General features: G+C 42.2%; 1 protein-coding gene across 1 annotated transcript in view; it reads right to left on the bottom strand.

Moving 5' to 3' along the window:
* Positions 1-20765, bottom strand: part of PREX2 (phosphatidylinositol-3,4,5-trisphosphate dependent Rac exchange factor 2) — a 922406-nt gene extending 901641 nt beyond the window's left edge. The window contains exon 1 of the mRNA XM_029591436.1: positions 20242-20765. Coding sequence (XP_029447296.1) covers positions 20242-20382 — 141 coding nt within the window. The 5' untranslated portion in view covers positions 20383-20765. The remainder of the gene's footprint in view (positions 1-20241) is intronic.
* Positions 20766-21230: the final 465 nt, after the last annotated feature.

Genomic DNA, 21230 nt, shown 5'->3' with positions numbered 1-21230 from the left:
ACTTGAAATAGGCAATTTGACAAAAGCTAAATAAAATTACTGTGCTATTCCATCTTTTACTGTACACTAAAAGGTGGATTTTAAAAGCCCAGCACACACATCAGTTAGGGGATGTGCGAAGAAGTTGGGCTCGCACGCGCCGACCATATTTTAGAAAGTGTCCATAACTGCTCCTAAATGCCACTGCATACACATCTCAAAAGTTTCCAAAAAGGGGCAGGGTGTGGGCATGGTCTGGGTGGAGCATGGGCATTTCGGGACCTGGCCAAGAGATGTGCGTGAAAATACACACCCCAGCACGTGTCCTGGCACATGCTGAGAACATCTACCTCATTACTTCCGCTATTGATGACGTGTAAGTTATAAAATAAAAAGATTGAGCCATTTTGAGGAGTTTAAAGGGTCTAGGGTAACTGGGAAGAGTGTTGGCTATCAAACCAGGGAGGGTTGGAGGACCTAGCTGGTAACTAGGCAAACTGGTGGACAAACTGGTAAGCTGAGAATGGTGTGGGCACGCACCCCTTTTAAAACCACCGACTTAGGATTTGTGTGCCCATGCACGCACCCACTTAAAATTAGGCACACTTGTGCACATGTGTACATATATGTGTGCAAGTTGCAAAATGGCCGCATCCATGGGCACGGGCCGACACACATGCTTAAATATGCGCCCACACGCTTGTTTGAAAGTCGCTAAGTGCATCATCGAGTTCTTCAATACTAATTTAGATAATGGCACACAAGTTACTGCTTCTGTGTATCATTTCCTTCCCACAATCTCCTTCCAAGACATTTAGAAATAGTTTGCAGTTAAGGATATCCAGATGCAAAAAAAAAAAAAAACCCCAAATAGAATACATGCATTCTTTTTCATTAAGAGAACAGAAATGTTTTTACAAATGTTGAAACTAGTAGTTTCTGTATGACATGTTGCTTTTTTTTTCTAGCAATAAGGACATTCTTCTTTTTTTTTTGCTGATAAACCCACTATGGTTTTTGCACCATGCCACACATAAAACCTCAAACTGCTTATTTCTAAATCTGTTCAAAGTTTCTAAGTTAGAAACTCCAGTTTGTATTAATAGGCAAAGAATTCCCACAGCTCTATAGTAAGCGCAGTGCAACTTAAATTATATTGTCATCTGATTCCCCAGTCCCCCACCCACGTAACTCTGACTACAATGCAGAATAAGGCCAAGTGAGACTTCCTTCCACAGAACTTTAGAAAGAAGTCACTTCACAAATTAAAGTCTGAGTTTTATTTCAGTTTCACCACTGAAGATGAATTTGGACTAACAGAGATATAATTAACTCATACAAAACACTATTTGTACTATATACTACTGTACATTACTACTATCATTTCTTATCCATTTCTAGAGTGCTAGTGTGTTCAGAAACACATGGATGGATTTTGATGATGTTATAGAGAAAGAAACAATACATTTTAGCAGTATTTTGAATGTGTTAGAGAAAGAGAGAGGAGTCAAAGATAATCCAAAGGTTACACACTGAAGGGACTGGGAGGATGACAGTGTTATCACAGAAATAGAGCAAGGGAGAAGAGGGGAAATGGGTTTTGAGGAAAAGATAAGGAATTCTGTCTTGACCATGCTGAATTTAAGGTTGTGGTAGGACATTCAGGCAGCAATGTCAGACAAGCAAGCTGAGATTTCGGACTGGATTCCTGATGAAATTTCTGGTGTAGAGAAGTATATCAGGGCCTCATCAGCATAAAGGTGGTACTGAAACCTATGGGAGGAGATCAAAGCACCAAGGAAATTAGTGTAGAGAAAGAAGAAGGCTGAGGACAGACTCCTGAAGCATACCCATTGATAGTGATATGGCGGTAGAGGAGGATCCACCAGAGGACACATTAAAATTGTGATGGGAAAGGCAAGAAGAAAACCAAGACAAGAGAGAGACCCAAAATCCAAGGAGTAGGGTGTGATCAATAGTGTCAAAAGCAGTGGATCGGTGAAGGAGGATAAGAATCAAGGAAAGTCCTTTGGTTTTAGCTATCAACAGGTTATTGGAGACTTTGCTGTAACTGCTGGGCTGGTTATACCCAGATAGTGGTAGCAGAGGCCATAATCTCAAATCACAGTTTAAGATGGTAAACGTCTCATAACATTAAAATATCTCAAACTGCAGAGTTCTCTGAGCGAGGGGAATGATTACTTTCAAGGCCCTTGATTTGCAACTCCTAAGTCCCAGTTCACAGTTCTTGTATACAACAGTGATGATAACAACACTGACGAGTGTTAAAGTCACTATGTAGTAAAAACACACTGGAAGCCAACTTTGGTTTCCTTCAATACTTTTACTAATATAGTGTGAAATGATAAAAATGCTCTTTATAGCAGTTCAGTTCACATTTCAATGGTACAAGTGCTTTAAATAAATTTGTGACTTCTTATAGTTTTGCTTAATTTTAAGATGTTAAAGTCAATTGATTCAGTCTTTAATCTGATGTTTCTCCCATCCGAATGGGATAGGGCATGTGTTATACTTCCCTCCCAATGTTGGTGAAATATTAAAGGTAAAAACTATTTTACACAGTCATTAAGAATATCTCCTACTTCTTCACGTAATTTTCTCCTCTGAGCTCCTTAGTTTACCACAACTCCTGAATGGCACCAAGTATACTTCTCTTCTTCCTTCCAGTATCAGAATGATACAGATGTTTCTCCACTTCTTCATATCTCCAGTAGATATTCATGGTCCCTATTTGAGATCCATCACTTCTTCTCCTCTGTATGGCTGTAAGTCATCCCTCCTCTGGATACTGAAGATTTGCAGGTTAAAGAACCTCAGGGAAGCAATCTCTCCCTTTGACGTTAGACCAGCAAAGAAAATAGCTAAACTGAGTCCGTAGCTAATGGGTACTAAGAACTCAAATAAATCATCATAAAAATATAAAAAGGATAGGGTGGGTGGACAGAAAGTCCCATGTCCAAAATACAAGCATCCATGGAGAAGCTAAGAGTCAAACCACAGAAAATAGCAGAAGACATCCAAGACATGCTGCCTCTGGAAAAATAAATTAAAATCCACACTCTGAGATGGTGGCTTGGATTTATAAGGCAGAGAAATACACCATCTCTCTTCCACATGGGAGAGCTCTACACCCACAATACAATTATTATGTTTCTCCCCAAAAGAAAAGTAGTTTACTCCTACACCTTTGGCTAGTAGAGATCTAAAGGATCTCTACATTGGCAAGGACTTATTCTGTGAGAAGGTGAAAACCAGACTAGAATGGATCAAAAATAGCTTGAGATGAAAGAAAGTGAAGACCAGAGGGAACAGCATGTTCCAGTAGATGAAACAACTCTTTCCTTGAATCCTGTCAGAAAGGAGGGAGGGAGATGGGATGATAGCAGGGCAGTTAGGGTCCAGTGAGGGTTTTTAAGGAGTGATGTGATCACAGCATGTTTGAAGGCAGCAGGAACAGTTGCAATGGAAAGTGATGGATTGAGAATTTGACAGATGGATGAGATAACTGCAGGGAAAATAGAGCTGAGTGCTGGGTGGGAATGGGGTTACAACAAAAGTAGTGAGTATGGAAGAGGAGAGAAGATGAACAGTTTCCTCCACTGTGATTTCAGAAAAGGTGGCCAGAGGAAGAGGAGAGGAATAAAGTTGGGGAAAGAGAAGGTAGCAATGAAGTTGAGAACTTGACTAACTTTTTGAACCTTCTTATGAAAGTAGCCAGCCATATTCTAGACAGAGAGTGAAAGGGGGTGGAAGGTGAAAGCAGTTTGAGGAGAGAATTGATTGTTATAAAGAGATGACAAGGATTGGAGGCAAGTGAGTTTGTTAGATGGACATAGTAGTTTTGCTGGGCAAGTGCAAAAGAAAACTGGAAGAAGGGCACCAGGAATTTGAAATGAATCATGTCAGCATTGGCATGGGATTTTAGCCAATGCAGTGTGGGCAACAAAATGAAAGAAGCAAATTCTGGGGTTGAGCCTAGGCTGGGGTTTGGTGTGCCTTACAAGACAGGTAAGAGGAGAATCAAGATGTCTAAAGGAGAAGAGAACATGGTTTTATAAAAAGAAACTGCCTCATTAACTAACTCAATGTAGTAGAAGAGAGGAGACATGAAAAGTAGTGGAGAAGCCTGGAGATTCCTGAAGATATTGATGGTGTCTGGATGAGACTGTGGAGGAGGGATTTTAGTTTGAAAGTTTTCAAATGATGGTCTGAGAAGTGAAGAACTGAGGTTGGGAAGTCTGAGATACAACAATTGGAAAAAAGGACTAGGTCAAAGCAGTAGCCATGCTGATGCGTAAAGGCAGTAGAGCAGAACTGGAGAACAAATGAGAAGGTTAATATAAGACATTTTGAGGCATAAAAGTCAGAGGTGTCATTGACATGGAGGTTAAAATCCCCAAGAAAAAAGGAAAAGAGAAGATAGCTCAAGAAAGAAGGAAAGCCAAGTGTCAAAGTCAATGAGAAAGGCGGAGGATTTATAAAGTGTGTGTGTGTGTGTGGGGGGGGGGGGGGGTGATAAATATCAGCTACCAGGAGATGCAGTGGGGTGAATAAGCAGATGGAGAGGGCCTCAAAGGAAGAAAAGGAGTGGGATTGAAGAGGCAAAAAGGATTGAAACTTACAGGTGGGGGAGAGCAGCAGCCCAGTACCATCACTACAGTGAGAGGTATATGGGAGAAAAGATAACTTTCATGACAAAGATCAGGACTAAAGTAGAATACTCAAGAGAAAGCCAAGAAGGGAAGATGAAGAGAATGAGAGAAAATGCAAATCATGAATTTAGACAAGCCAGTTGGAAATAGAGTAGGCATTCCACAGGGAACACGAGAAAGGGATAGCAGAGGAAGAGAAGAAGGGGATAGGGATTTGAGGGATATGGATTTGATATGCATAGATGGATGAAAGTTGCCTTGGAGGGCCAGGATTGGGATTGATATTCCCAGCTGAGAGAATGAGGTGGAGCAGAAGAATACAGAGAAGAGAGGTGGAGATGTGATAACAGAGGTGAGGATGAAATGCTTTGACAGAGTGGAGATGGCTGGATAAGAGGAAGAAAACCTTGATGCTCAGATCAGGGGATTATATATATAACAGAAGACAGAATAACTGGTAATGTGAAGATGAAGAGAATGGGGACTAGTAATAAGAACTAGGGGTGTGCATTCGGATTGACCGCATTAGTAAAACGCAACTCATATTTTTTTTTTACTTAAAAAATTGATTCGACATAAACGATCGGATTTCCCACATATCGAACATAGATATGTTCGATATGTGGGAAATCGCGATTGTTGAGCCAAAATAAAAATATAAACCCCCTCACCCTCCTTAATCCCCCCCCCCCCCCGACTTACCACAACTCCCTGGTGATGGAGCGAGGAGTGAGGACGCCATTTCTGCAATCCTTGGCGAGAAGCATGTGACGTCGGCGGCACGTCGAGTGACGCCGGCGTCACGTGATTCCCGGCTCGTTCGCGCCGGACGGCTCGTTCGGCCCAAAAAGAACTTTTGGCCAGCTTGGGGGGGCCTCCTGACCCCCCCAAGCTGGCCAAAAGTTCTTTTTGGGCCGAATGAGCCGTCCGGCGCGAACGAGCTGGGAATCACGTGGCGCCGCGTCACTCAGACGCGACGTCACGTGATTCCCGGCAAGTTCGCGCCGGACGGCTCGTTCGGCGCGAACAAGCCGGGAATCACGTGACGCCGACGTCACGTGATTCCCGGCAAGTTCGCGCCGGACGGCTCGTTCGGCCCAAAAAGAACTTTTGGCCAGCTTGAGGGGGTCAGGAGGCCCCCCCAAGCTGGCCAAAAGTTCTTTTTGGGCCGAACGAGCCGTCCGGCGCGAACTAGCCGGGAATCACGTGACGCCGCGTCACTCGACGTGCCACCGACGTCACATGCTTCTCGCCAAGGATTGCAGAAATGACGTCCTCACTCCTCGCTCGATCACCAGGGAGTTGTGGTAAGTCTGGGGGGGGGATTAAGGAGGGTGAGGGGGTTTAATTTTTTTTTTGCACATATGTACATATACCCAACTCATTGGATTTTTTTTATGTCCATATTGGCCGCAAGTGGGACCCCCTTTCGGACATAAAAAATATGAACATAAAATTTTGCTCTGCACATCCCTAATAAGAACATTATTATTAAAGCGTTCTAATTTTTTTACATTTTCCATAAATAATCATTTTCTCTTCTCCTCCTCTAGTGCCCCAAATTCTATGTAATGCATATTCATAATTACAGTGAATATGCATTAGATAGATTTGCAGGCACTGCCTCCATTGCATGCAGATCTATCTCATGCATATTCATAGTAGATATCTTGAAAACCAGACTGACTGAGTGGATATGTGCTGAGGGCTGTGTTTGAAAACCACTGCTCTAAGAACGCGACCACTACTCCTCCAAATATTAATGGTATTTTATGATGAAATTCTGCTTTGCTAAGATAAGGGTAGATGCTGTGGCAGAATGTAAGCACGACTGAGATAGATACAGATAGCAGTGGTAAGAGGAGGGGGGGAGTGAGATATGTAAAAGAAATGAGAGGGCCCGGTTGTTGAACTAGGTATGGAAACCTCTAAGGACAGGAAAGTGTGGCTGCAGGGAATGATTTCCTGAAATTCAAGGAGGAGTGAAAAACTGCAGCCTTGTCTGAAAATGAATGCATTAAGCATACTTTAGGAGTCTTCACAACTTGGTTGAGGTAATGGTGTCTTTGACTCAATATTTTGTACTCAACAGTCCACTCCCACTGCATGGATAGTTCTTGATCTTGGTGTTGCCCTTGAGACTGCGGACCACCCCATAATAACCCAGCTCTGGAAATCTTTTGGTTTCAGAGTCATAATTCCTGTTCATTTTTGAATGGTTGTACTCAATCAGTCTGCAGTTCTGGGTGATTATCGATCATAACCTCCAGCGTCTATTATTTTTTTTCTCATTACCTTTTAATTATATCTCTGCTCTCTAACAACTCTCTTCAAAGACCTGGGATGCTGATGATAATCTGTTGGCTATTCCTTGTATTCAGGCAGCAGATATCCCTTTACGGGCCTGGAGGAAGTTTGGAATTGGCTTTTAAGGAATAAACTGTTGAAATGTGAATAAATAGAACTTATGTGGTTGGGCCACTTTTCTGGGAATCTATAAAACATTCCTTAACTTTAAAAGGTGGTTATACAATCACCTAGCATTTCTGTGTGTCACTTTGGAATTACAATTAATTAATACAGGTGGACAGCTGGATGAATATATAGCCAATATTTCCAAAAGTACTTACTTTCTGTTGAAATTTATTAAACAATTACCGTCTTATCTAGATTCTACTGATCTGGCCTCAGTGATCCCAGAGGTGATTATGACTGATCTGGATTACTGTAATAGTCTATTATCAGGGCTTCTGACTAAAGCCATACAATATCTTCACCTTATTTGAAATCCTCCCGCCAGAGTTCTTTCAGGTAGTAGTAAGAGAGAGCAACCTAGCCCTGCACTGTCCAAGTTACTCTGATACCCTCTTCTTTGGTGGATTTAGTACAAATGTTTGATGCTAGCCTTTAAGGCATTTCATTTCAATGACCATTTGTATTTGTGTGCATTGATTGATCTATATACTTCTTCTCACCCTTTTAGAGCATCATAGCCTACTTTTTTGGCAGTTCACTTACTTAGCATTCCCCTGCAAGTCCAGCTACAAAAATGGGCCTTCTCCTGTCACCTACCGTTTTGAAAAAGACCCACGCAATCCACCCATTCTGCAAAGGAATTATTTTTTTTTTTTTTAAATCATTTCTGTATTTTATTCTTAGGTTAATCATTGCTCTTGTCAGTTTCCCCATTCAACACAAGTGTTTTTTTTTTTTCTTTGTCTACATCATTTAGCCTCTGGGATAAATGGGGACCTCCCTCTCACATACAAAATGCTCCCTCATGGTCTAGTAGGCCAACCCATCTCCCAACCCCTTACACACAAACAGATCCCTGGTCTATAGTGGACCCCACATCCCACTCCCACAGCCTCCCTTACTCGAAAATATGAAATTGGTTGTCCAGTGGAGGCCAGATCACTCTTAGCCTCTGGGCCTAGTGGCCATTGTCCAAAATAGCACCACCAGGCCTTTGCTTCTATTACTGGACCACCAATGACACTCTTCAAGTCTGGAGGTTGGGCTAGGTCCACTAGACCACTAATCCATCAGGGGAAATGGGGTAATCCACTAGTCCAACAGAGAGCATTTTGTGTGTGACGGGGTTCCGGGAGTGGGCTAGAGTGAAAAGTGGGGAACCCTGAAGGGCTGGTGCAAGGGGATTAGGCACCCTAGGCTCCTTCTGCCTCGCATCACCCCCCCCCCCCCCCCCTTGTCACACTGCCCCCTCGTCGTGCCACCAAATCTCCTCTCCTCTTGAGTGCTGCCACTTTCAGCCCCACATGGCTCATGCCCCCTAATGGTCAGAGCTCTAGGCCCAGGCCTAGTTCGCCTAGTGGTTCCACCGGCCCTGGAACCCTGCCTTCTGGCCTCCAGGGGCCATATTTTTTTATTAAAGGGGGGAGTTGGGGGTTTGGGGCAGAACTTGCACCAGTTGTCAAAAGGTTATGTGGAGTTTCTTTTGGCTACATTGGCTGCCTCCAGGGATGGAGGGGAATGGTATAGGGGGTATATGTAGACCCCTGGAGCTTTTTTACTAATGTCAGGGATGGAGGGGCTTACTCAGATCGCGTGGACCCTTTAAGCAATTTCAGCCCTATAGTCCCAGTGTTGCCATTGTGCATTGTTTAGTGGGGCTTTTGTTGCCACGGTATATTTCCCCATGTATCATTTACCGTGGCTTTGTGACCCTAAGTCAACAGTAAAGAAGTTTATTTTTGAACAGCACTGACAAAGGTGTTGTGTGCTTTAATCTTAATACTGGAGCTTTTGCAAAGGACCTCTAAAAAATCCTATCAGCATTAAAAGACTGTTCATTTCCCCTCTGTGCAGAAAGAACCTGGGATCCTGGGTGCTGCTCTGGCCCATGACCTCCCTTATGAGCCCCTGTCATCTAGGAGAAAGGGCAGGATCTACATCAAGTTTGCTGAACGTGTATGTATGATAAATAAACTTACAAACTTGTAAGAAAGTCATGCAGACACTAGTTACTCCTGGGGGAATTCTGTGCACAAAAAATTGAAAGTTCTGCACACAAAAAATTAAAATTCTACAAAATTCTGCATCCAGTCTTTGAGTAATTAATTTAAAATGTAATATAGAAAAGTTATTACTCAAATATGCAGAGTTGTAAATATTTTCAGCAGAATTCCCCTAGAAGTACACTATAAAAGTATCCCTTCAACCTCTCTCCCTGTTCCCCTGGTCAGATCTCTTTCACTCTACCCTCTCAGGCCTCAACTCATCCTTCACTATCTCTCTCGCCCCCCCCCCCCCCCCCAAGCTCAACTTCTTCCACTCTACTTCTACCCCCCAGCCCTTCAGTCCCATAGTTTGACCCCCTCTCTTATACAGCCCCTTGCACAGGTTCACTCTGTCCCTCTCATAAACACATACACACACTCACACCATTACATAGGCTCTGTCCCACTCTCTCACACATACACCCCTTCAAACAGGCTTCCTTTGTCCTTCTCTCACACCCTTCCATCACACAGGCTCCATCTCTCTGTGGCGCGCACACACACACACACCCTCACACAAGCTCCCTCTCGCTCTCTCACACACACACACACATATATACACACACACACACACTCTCACACAAGCTTCCTCTCTTTCTCATAGACACACACATACACACACACACAGGATCCATCTCTCTCTTGCACACACACATGTATATCCCCTCACACAGGCTCCCTCTCTCTCTCATACACACCCACGCTTTTACACAGGCTCCCTTTCTCTCTTGCACATACATACACACACACACACAAACTCTCTCTCTCTGACACAAGTCTCCTCTCTTTCTCATACACACACCTCCTCACAAAGGCTACCTCTCTCTCTCTCTCATACATCCTCACACAGGTTACCTCTCTCTCTCTCATACATCCACACACGGGTTACCTCTCTCTCACACACATACACCTACACATCTGCTTGTACACAGGCTTCCTCTCTCACACACAAACACAAACCCTCCTTCACACACACACACACAATCTCTCTCTCACACACATCTTCATTCACACATACAGGAACCTAATCCCATACCCACATACACACTTCCTCACAATCTTTCCTCACATATACACTCCCTCACACAGGCTCCCTCTCTCACACTCATACAGTCACCCTCACATGCACAATTCCTCTCTCTCATACAGGCTTGCAGACTTTCTTGCCTCGCATGCTAGGTCTCTGCCACTGGGCCTGCTGATATTCACAATAAGTGGGATGGACTCCACTCGAAGCCAGCTGACTTTTGCAGCCCTGATCTTTGTGTGAGCAGAATGTGTTCTACTCACAGCCCACCATCAGACCTCGCTCAACTTTGGTCGCAAGCCGGATGGGCTCCGCTCACAGCCCATTGGGCATCTCCAAATTCCACGATGGGCACTGAGAACATGTTAGAAGGCAGGGTTGGATAGTCTTTCAGTGAAATACATGCAGGGAGCCCATTTTTGAGATTGTACTCTATTTGTTGCAGCACCTCATTATGGAACGCCTGCTGAATAGATATAAAATCTGAATTTAACTCCTTGTCTTTTAGAAAGAAACTAAAGATGTGGGTTTTTTCTAGGAATTACTTAACTTTCAGTGGTTGATTGGTGCTGGTCTGGGATAGATAAAAGGTCATAAATCTGGAAATATGTATTTATGGCTGATGATTTCACATTGGGGCTATGTATTCATATGCTGATTAGATTTAGAGTAGATGGTCTGCAGAGTTAGTTGGGAGGCTGAGACATGGGCAAATGTTTTTTGACCAGAGGGTGACATAGCAATGAAACTGTTTTCTTTAATAAATGTACATATGATAGATAGAGTTAAGTTTTGTATCCTACTTTCGTTGTAATTTAGTTTTGTTTTTATTTCATGTAGTATATGTTGAAATTGTATTGAATTTATTTTATTGCTGTTCACAGCTTTGGATGGCTTCATCAAAGAAACAGTATAAAAACAGTATAAAAATGTATTAAATGAATAAAGAGCTAAAGACCTTGCTGTTTCAAATGACATGAGAAAGATATGCCATCCTAGGGTATTGAAGGAACTAAAAAATGAAATTTCTGATCTATTAATTAAAATTTGTAACCTATCATTAAAATCATCCATTGTACCTGAAGACTGGAGGGTGGCCAATGTAACCCCAATATTTAAAAAAGGCTTCAGGGGCGATCCGGGTAACTATAGACCAGTGAGCCTGACTTCAGTGCCAGGAAATATAGTGGAAACTATTCTCAAGATCAAAATCGTAGAGCATATAGAAAGACATGGTTTAATGGATCACAGTCAACATGGATTTACCCAAGGGAAGTCTTGCCTAACAAATCTGCTTCATTTTTTTGAAGGGGTTAATAAACATGTGGATAAAGGTGAACCAGTAGATGTAGTGTATTTGGATTTTCAGAAGGTGTTTGACAAAATCCCTCATGAGAGGCTTCTAAGAAAACTAAAAAGTCATGGGATAGGAGGTAATGTCCTTTCGTGGATTACAAACTGGCTAAAAGACAGGAAACAGAGTAGGATTAAATGGTCAATTTTCTCAGTGGGAAAGGGTAAACAGTGGAGTGCCTCAGGGATCTGTACTTGGACCGGTGCTTTTCAATATTTATATAAATGATCTGGAAAGGAATACGACGAGTGAGGTTATCAAATTTGCGGATGATACAAAATTATTCAGAGTAGTTAAATCACAAGCGGATTGTGATACATTACAGGAGGACCTTGCAAGACTGGAAGATTGGGCATCCAAATGGCAGATGAAAATTAATGTGGACAAGTGCAAGGTGTTGCATATAGGGAAAAATAATCCTTGCTTTAGTTACACGATGTTACGTTCCATATTAAGAGCTAGCACCCAGGAAAAAGATCTAGGCATCAGAGTGGATAATACTTTAATATCGTCGGCTCAGTGTGCTGCAGCAGTCAAAGAAGCAAACAGAATGTTAGGAATTATTAGGAAGGGAATGGTTAATAAAACGGAAAATGTCATAATGCCTCTATATCGCTCCATGGTGAGACCGCACCTGGAATACTGTGTACAATTCTGGTCGCCGCATCTCAAAAAAGATATAGTTGTGATAGAGAAGGTACAGAGAAGGGCAACCAAAATGATAAAGGGGATGGAACAGCTCCCCTATGAGGAAAGGCTGAAGAGGTTAGGGCTGTTCAGCTTGGAGAAGAGATGGCTGAGGGGGGATATGATAGAGGTCTTTAAGATCATAAGAGGTCTTGAACGGGTTGATGTGAATTGGTTATTTACACTTTCGAACAATAGAAGGACTAGGGGGCATTCCATGAAGTTAGCAAGTAGCACATTTAAGACTAATCAGAGAAAATTGTTTTACACTCAACGCACAATTAAGCTCTGGAATTTGTTGCCAGAGGATGTGGTTAGTGCAGTTAGTGTAGCTGGGTTCAAAAAAGGATTGGATATGTTCTTGGAGGAGAAGTTCATTAACGGCTATTAATCAAATTTACTTAGGGAATAGCCTCTGCTATTAATTGCATCAGTGGCATGGGATTTTCTTAGTGTTTGGGTAATTCTTGTGGCCTGGTTTGGCCTCTGTTGGAAACAGGATGCTGAGTTTAATGAACCTTTGGTCTGACCCAGCATGGCAATTTCTTATGTTCTTATAATCAGTGGCTGGTTGAGATGATGCTCCTGTTTTACAGAGGGACAGTTTACTGATGTGGGCATACATTGGACCTAGCTTCTAGGGCCAGATATCCATTTTTGAGTCAAGTGCTGTTTTATATGTTATTTTATGAATGTTACCCACCTCAGTTTGGAGATATAAATAATTTTAAATAAATAAAATAAAATGAAAAGATCAAAAAAGGTGATGAGAAAACTGATTTGTACAAAGCTATGGTATATCTACCTCAAGCTCCAAGACGCAAAGTCAACCATTATGCAGTGGTGACAGGGGTTTTGTTCATTCTCAGATGTAATTGGGGAAAGTGGCAAGTTTCCTAGCATATGCTTCAGGATTTTTATTTTTTTATTGAGACATTTTCTATACCATCGTCCCATGTCAAGATCACAACGGTTTACAAAAGTAACATTCATAACTATAGATCAACAAATAAAGACTGGTTACAGAAGTAGTATTCATAAACAGGCATTAGTATCTATCAAATTAAATTTTCCAATATATTTGACTAAAGATCTAGGACATTGACGAGAAGTACAGAAAATAAAATAATGTAACAAATTTCACATTTTAGTCAGTACATTGAAATGATTCTTACATTTTCTTGCTAAATTTATTCCTCATGCTTCAATTAGTATCTCTTGCCCTAGTTTTTTGTAGCTCTCTGCTTTCTGATGTTTTGAGTTAGGTTATAAGTATTTTTGAATAGCCATGTTTTAGCTCACATTTAAATCTTTTTCTATATGGTATCATGTCTCAGCAAAAAGGAGAAAGAGTGGTGTCATGCAAGAGGTCAAATTTTTATGGCTGGCAGCTAAGAGATAGCCATAAGAACATAAGAAATGTTATGCTGGGTCAGACCAAGGTCTGTTAAGCCCAGCAACCTGTCTACGACAGTGGCCTTCCGGATCACACGTACCCGATGGAATACAAAAGGTAAATGTATTTCTTATTATTACTCCTAGGGATAGCAATAGCTTAATCTAGTCTACCTGGATAATAATGTTTTATGGACATTTCATCTAACATCTTTCCAAACCTCTTTTAAACCTCGCTGTGCTAATCATTTTGACCACATCTTCTGGCAACAGATTCCATAGCTTGATTGTTCATTGAATTTAAAAGTATTTTCTATAATTTGTTTCAAATCTGGTGTTGTTAGTTTCATGGCGTGTCCCCTTGTGTAGTATTATTTGAAAAGATAAAACATGGATTTACCCAAGGGGATGTGGTTAGTGCAGTTAGTGCAGCTGGGTTGAAAAAAGGTTTGGATAAGTTCTTGGAGGAGAAGTCCACTAACTGCTATTAACCAAGCTGACTTAGGGAATAGCCTCTGCTATTACTGGCATCAGTAGCATGGGATCTTCTTGCTGTTTGAGTACTTGCCAGGTTCTTTGGCCTGGTTTAGCCTCTGTTGGAAACAGAATGCTGGGCTTGATGGACCTTTGGTCTTACCCAGTATGGCAATTTCTTATGTTTTTAGCCTTTATTTAATCATTTTATCCAATTATGATTTTATAAACTTCTATCATTCCCTCTCTCAGTCATCTCTATTCTGAGCTGAAGTCCTAACCTGTGTGACCTCTCATAATAGGGAACTGTTCCATCCCCCTTCATCATTTTTTATTTATTTTTTTTGCCCTCCTCTGCACCTTTACTAGTTCTGCGATGTCTTTTTGAGATGGTGCAACTGGAACTGCACATAGTACTCGCAGGTGAGATCACACTACGGATCAATGCAAAGGCAATATGATATTTTCTGTTGTATTATCCATTGCTTTTCTGGATCTTTCCTAACATTCTGTTTGCTTTTTTTTTTGTTTATTCAATTTTCAATGCATACAAGTCTGACATCAAGTAAGAAATGAAATATTCTATGAGCCAAGTATGAAAGAAAAAAACATAAAAAAATAGTCGAGGAAATAACAATAAATTGGCGTATTACATTGTTATAATACAGAAAAAAAGAAGGCATTACATTTGAGGAGAGAATTAAAAAGAGAAACAAATTAGAAGAAAAGGCATAATCCTGTCGATAGAGCTGCAAACATGTAACTTCTAGAACATAAGACCATTATTATCGCTGCAGCTGGGTTCTAGAATCAAGAAAACTCACAACTGTTCTGGAGTGAAGAAAATGAATCAATTGCTATTTCTTTTAACAATACATTTGCAAGGGTATCTTAAAAGAAAAGTTGCATCTAAGGAAATAGTTTCTGTTAGGATTCATGGGATTCATGGACCCTTGGCCCGAGGTGGAGATTGATGCTACCTGAGGGGTAGGGCCCAATAGGACCTCACCGTCGGAGACGAGGTCAGCTGTAGCAGGGACATGACTATAGTTCAGTAGAGTGAGAATGTCCTGCATCACTGCCACGTGATCGCGGTACCTGCACTGAGATATACTATGAGGCACCTCGAGGAGCGGGACGGAGAGGCACAGTTCAGAGGGGTCACAGTACTTAGGCAGGACTGAAAATACGATGTACCAGAGAAGGAACCTCCAAGGCAGAGGTGCACTAGGCAGGCCCTAAGGAGCGGGGAACGCAGAGACAGGATCTCTGAAGGAGTGATGCAGAGACTGCCCCGAGGAGCAGGACAGTGTAGCAACAGAGTCTCTGCTATGATGACAAAGGGGCTGCCCCGGGAGTGGGGAAGCGCAGAATAAAGCCACTGGTGTAGTGACATAGAGACTGCCCCGAGGAACAGGGAAGCATAGAGTCAAAGTCTCTGTTGAAGTGATGTAGAGGCTTCCCCGAGGAGCAGGAAAGTGTAGAGTCAAAGTCTCCAGTGTGATATGGAAGAGACTACCCCGTGGAGCGGAGAAGCGAGTCGGCAGGATCTCTAGTGAGGGAGCAGGAGCTACCCTGAGGAGCGGGGAAGCCTGGAGACCAGGTCTCCCAAAGGAAGCACAAGCAGGCCCCCGAGAAGCGGGTACCCGAGCCAGAATCCAGATCAGCAGATGGAGACCCAAGGCAGGAACCACGGGTCTGGAGAGACAGGAACAAGCACCAGTGAGGCGAAGGAACTCGTTGCCAAGTCAGTTTGCATAGGCCAAAGGAGGTGCTTAAATATCCCAAGGTAATGATGTCATCAGTCAGGGACAGCCCAGGGATTCCTGCTATTAGCCCTTTACATAGAGAACAGATGACGTGCGCACGCGCATAGGAAGACCTGGAGTCAGAGTGTGGGCCGGCGGCATCCCAGTCGCCATGTGGAGCCAGGAGGGCCAGGAATAGCGTGGCAACAATGGATGGCCAGAGTGGAGGGCCAGGCATGGCAGGATGTGAGTTGCATTGGCCAAGGCTGCCCGCAGCCAACGGTCATTACAGTTTCCTGTATCATTGAAAGAAATCCTTTTCTCCTTTTCTGTGTTATCTTAGAAATATCAGGAAACATATGTAAGTCAGATCCATAAAAAGGAGAATTTAAGTGACAAAAATAATGAGACATTAGCTTACTAATACCTTGTTCAACTATCAAGGAAACAAGTAAAGTAGGACGATCTATGATTTCAAACCCCGAAGTTTCAAGAAAAGTAGTAAGGTTCTCCATATCTAAGGTAGTCCACCAGAGTCCACTAGTGGATGCCTTTCCGGTGAAGAAGTAGGCAGAAAGTAAACTTTATTTATAGAAGGAAATTCAGTCTCAGGAATAAGAAGAACCTCCTGAAGATATCTTTTAAATGTGAATAGAGGGTGTTCTCCCATAGTTCTGGGAAAATTAATTAGTCTGAGATTCAGATGACAGTTCCAATTTTCTAGGAGCTCAACCCTTCAAGATAAAGCATTTCTATCCTTGATAGTTGTCTCTTTAAACCCACAAATTTCCTGAATGTCTCCTTCCATCTCATCAACAGTGGATTTTAAGGATTGCAAAGATTCCTCATGAATTTTAATTTTTGAGTCTCAAGAATTAGTAAGCAAATCCATCTTTCTATTGCAAGATTTAATAGTGACTGATAATCCAGCAGTAAGCTCCTACAGTATGTTCAATGTGTCAGAGAAATATTAAGCTCCCCCAGTGTTATGAGGGCTCCATCAGAAGGAGAAGACATCGAGGGGCCCCCACAATCTGAAGACACAATCGCTGGGGATTCTCCTTCCTTCCCTGACTGCGAAGACGCTCAAACGCTGCCTCCTAAATCACTCTGAGAATCCTGTGGCGTTGAAATTTTGACATCATCTGTCAGCGACATCTGCAGCACACCCAAAGACAATTCCCTCCAAGCCGGCAGCAGTCTAGTGTCGGGGGATAGGGGGGGCTGAGGGAAACCTCGCCCCAGGTGAGGTCGGTGCTCCTCCATCCGGATCCATAGCAGGGTTCACCTCCCCGACTTCCTCAGCTCCTGGGGCCATGTAGGTGGTAATCAGCGGCTGCTCCACAAAGTGAGTAGGAATAGAGGGGAAAAAACCTTCACTTTGCCCTTGCGTTTAGGTGGCTTGGCAGTAAAGGGAAATCAGCACCGAACAGAGGGTAGGAACATCGCTCAATCATGGCTCCCTTCAGGATGCCATCTCCTAGGATCCTGTTTGGTTTTTTGACTGCCACTGTACAATTAGCTAAGGATTTTAATATATTGTCCACAAGGCCACCAAGGTCCTTTTCCTGGGTGGTGTCACTGTCTTGCAATACAGAGCCCAGCATTGCGCACCTATTGTTAGGATTATATTTCCCTATGTGCAGCAATTTGCACTTTTTTCATATTATACTTTATCAGCCATTCAGATGCCCAGTCTTCTGGTCTCTGTAGTTCCACACAATTGGTTGCTGTTTTCACAACTTTTAATAATTACATGTCATTTGCAAATCTGATCACCTCACCCAATCTATTTTCCAGATCATTTATGAATACGTTAAACAGTACCAATCCTTATGTTTCTCAGCTAATGACCTTTATCCATTTGGAAAAACTTAAGAGTGAGTGGTAAAATGGGTAAGGAAGAGTGATAGCCAGAGCTAGGACAGTGTAGATGGTCAAACTTATATGAATCCAATCAACCAGGGGAATGCAGAAGTATTAAATCAGTCCCACAGTTCAAATTCCATGAAGTCAACTCTTTATTATATCATAGCGGCATTCTCCATTGCTTAAAGTATCACAGATTTCAGCAAGAGGGGTCCCCTGACACATTCCCGTGTTTCGCCAAACGCGGCTGCATCAGGAGGGACACTTAGTTTTATGCGGTATTCATATGCTTTAGACCTCAAAATTTGGTGTAGTTTCAGCGCAAAGGAGTAACCCTTTGGGAGTCAGTGTCCTGATATAATTTCAGCGCAAGGAGAATAACAGTTTGGAGATATCTTAGATAGGGCAGTGATGGCATGGGCAACCAGGCAAACAAGATGGGCCAAATGATCCTTATCTGCAAGAAGTGCATAGCTGCTACAGTACTTCCCTCTGGAATCTGTCATCAAAAGAGGAAACTTCAACCATGACAAGTTTACAGATCTCCAGAAGTAGCTTTATTTATTTGCTTGGAAACCAGGGGGAAAAAAGGGGGTGGGGGGGAAACAATCCAGGTAGGATAAGCAGGTTATTTTTAGACTCCATTCCTCAATCAGATTTTATCAACCAACTAAATTCATGGTAAAAAGAAAAAACAAAACAAAACAAAAGAAGAAGAAAAACAACTTCCTTTGCTTTCCTCTAAAGTCCCTGACCTGTTTGGCTCAAATCCAAACATCAGTCCATCTCTGCACATTTCATCAAGCAAGAGCAGGAAGTCTGCTGTTTGAGATATTTCCCTTCAGACTGATGAGAAGGATGGGGGGACGCTGCAAATGTCGCTGCAGATTAAAACTGCAAAGAAGCCTAGAGCAAGAAGGTAGTGAACAATAGGGACTGTCCTGCCCTCCATGGCAATCCTTTGATTAGGTCCCACATAAATAACTGTCCTGCCACTTTACAATACACCTAAGACTTGATTTTCAAAGTGACCTATGTGCATAAAACCCTGTTTTATCCCTGCAAGTTTCGCTTTGAAAATCAATTAGGAGATGCGCATGTTAAAGGTCTACAAGAAACCCCATTTGCACAAACTTTTTCCAGAACGAGCAAAAGGCATTCCAGGGGATGGATTTGCGCCTACAGGAAAAATCCATGAATGTTCAAAGCATAAGTCTCCTTTGAAAATTTGAGCTGTTATAAAATAAGTATTTGTATATACAACTAGGCTTGGTTTAAAAGCAACAGAAATAGTAAATATTCTTGCAAGGTCATTTAATATATTTGTGTCACCAGATTTAACTTTAAAACGAAAGCACAAAACATGACAGAAAGTAGACAATATGGAAAGATGAAAACAAATATTTGCGGATGGGGTGATTATATCATGTGGTTTTAATGTCTAACAGATGCTGCAAATCAAATCCCTTTGCTCTCTGTTACCCCCTACCAGAATACTGTTTCAGAGATCGCCGGAAATAGAATGACTGTAGTCTGTGCCATGTTATCTGAAAAGTGAAGTCAAGCCCCTGGAAATAGCAGGTCTTATTTCAAAAAGGACTTTTGCCTTCTTTTTCTGCTATGGGGGAAAAAAAGTCTTAATTGAATAAGGCTGAGACTGAAGGACTCCAAGTTTACAAGCACCTCATCAACTTACACTTGTAGAGTTATGAAAGCAAAAAGCAAGTCACGGAGGGAGTGCACATTCCTATACTAAAAAGCAGATTTCTTAAAGTGCTATCATGAATGTGTAGGTGCAAAATTAAATAAAGGTCAAGCAACAGGGAAGAAAGGAATGTGAACTTTGGGTAAAGAGACCCCCCAGCCATCCTTTCTCCAAGCTCCTAATTCAGAAATGCAAAGCTCCTTTGGTTGTTAGTGAAATAATTTTCCAAGACAAGACACATCTACTGGTCAGAAAATGCACAGTCCTGTTTTACCATTTAACACTTTCACTGTAGGTTCCAAGCTGTCTCAGAACAGCATTTTACTAACTTTTTGTTTCTATGATGTTTTCCAAAACTGCTATTCTGCAGGCTAAGTGCCATATATAACATTTCAAATCTTTACAAAAAAAATACAATACGACACTACAATGTGTGCTTGCAGTCACTGCTGGCATAAATCATTTTGCCATTATTTATCCCAGAGACTCAGTAAATTAAAGAGTTAAAGGATCCCACACTGTCTCCCATGTACATGCACTCGCTGTGTATTATTTAACAATTCTTTATACCCTGGGCAGTTCAATAATCTTCATCTGAATCAATGCACGGAGTAACTCTTCTAGCTTGTCCTTCTAACTCTCTCCCTGTCCACATTATTTTCTCTTCTTTTGCCACTTCATACTGCCATACCTTAAAAGTATGGTTTCTCTAGTTTATTGAGTTCAGCGTCCCCCCCACCTCCCCCCAAAATAACAGTTACTGTCTCATTAGCTTCTAATAAGGACAAGCTCACCCCCTTGCAAACTCACCGACACAAGAAACTCCAAAGACCCCACATAGTCTCTTTCAGTCTTCAGAAGTTCATTTAAAACACAGACCCTCAGGCGAAGCTGCTTTTCTAAATCCTTTCCAGTTTCTCCTTTGCTTTCAGCTTTGCTTTCTTCTGTCATTTTAGAAGACGCATATACAGCTGTATCCTTTCTAGTTTCCCGCTTAGAAAAAGAAAGGCATTTAGAGTTTTGCTGAAGTTACTCCGGGGCTCTTCTACTCCGGCTGTTTTAAAGAGAAGTCAGTTCCAGTGGGAAAAGTTATTTTGCCGTTTCCTGCAACAAGTTCAGAAGGAGCCTTTAAACTGCATGCTTTCTTTTTCTTTTTTGTTTTAATTTATCTTCTCCTTTCTATATGTGTGTTTGAGTGTGCGTGCATTTAAGCTATTCTCCAGGTCTGTTAAATTGCCCAGCTGAAGAAGTAGTTTGAGTTGAAATGGAGTATAAATAAATTCCTTTTCCCCCCTGTTTTTTAGGACATGGAGGAGCAGTCTGATTTTGCTGGCAGGTCTGTAATATGTGGTGTGAAGGCACCACAAGCATTTGGACATTAATCAAAAGCTTGTGTCCATGTGACTCTGTCCCATTCATCCTGAATCCTGCCTTCCTCCCCTAACCTCCCCTAACCTCCTCCCCGCCCCCAACCCTTTCACCAAATCTCAGGAAAAAGGAAAGGAAGCGTAGCCTTGGAAAGGATTGCGTGCCAGCAGAACTGCCTGTTTCTCACAATTTGTCAGCCAGGCTGGGGATTACAAACAAGAGACCTGGGATAGAAAAGACACTCAAAACTTTTACAATGTCCCAGTCAGGCTGGCCTGCTGCAATTCTTCGTCTCCTTAGGTTATCAGCTTAAGCTCCCCTGCTCCCCTCCACCCCCTTTCTCTGGGTGGGTTTCATGATGTATTTACAGCAGCTATAGCCATAGGTCCCAGGTCCCAGAATGACCATACAGTGCAAAAGATAATCAAACA

Source organism: Rhinatrema bivittatum, chromosome 2, assembly GCF_901001135.1.
Source record: "Rhinatrema bivittatum chromosome 2, aRhiBiv1.1, whole genome shotgun sequence".
Taxonomy (NCBI): Eukaryota; Metazoa; Chordata; class Amphibia; order Gymnophiona; family Rhinatrematidae; genus Rhinatrema; species Rhinatrema bivittatum.
Note: the sequence above shows the minus strand (reverse complement) of the source record. Positions and strands in the feature narration are given on the sequence as shown.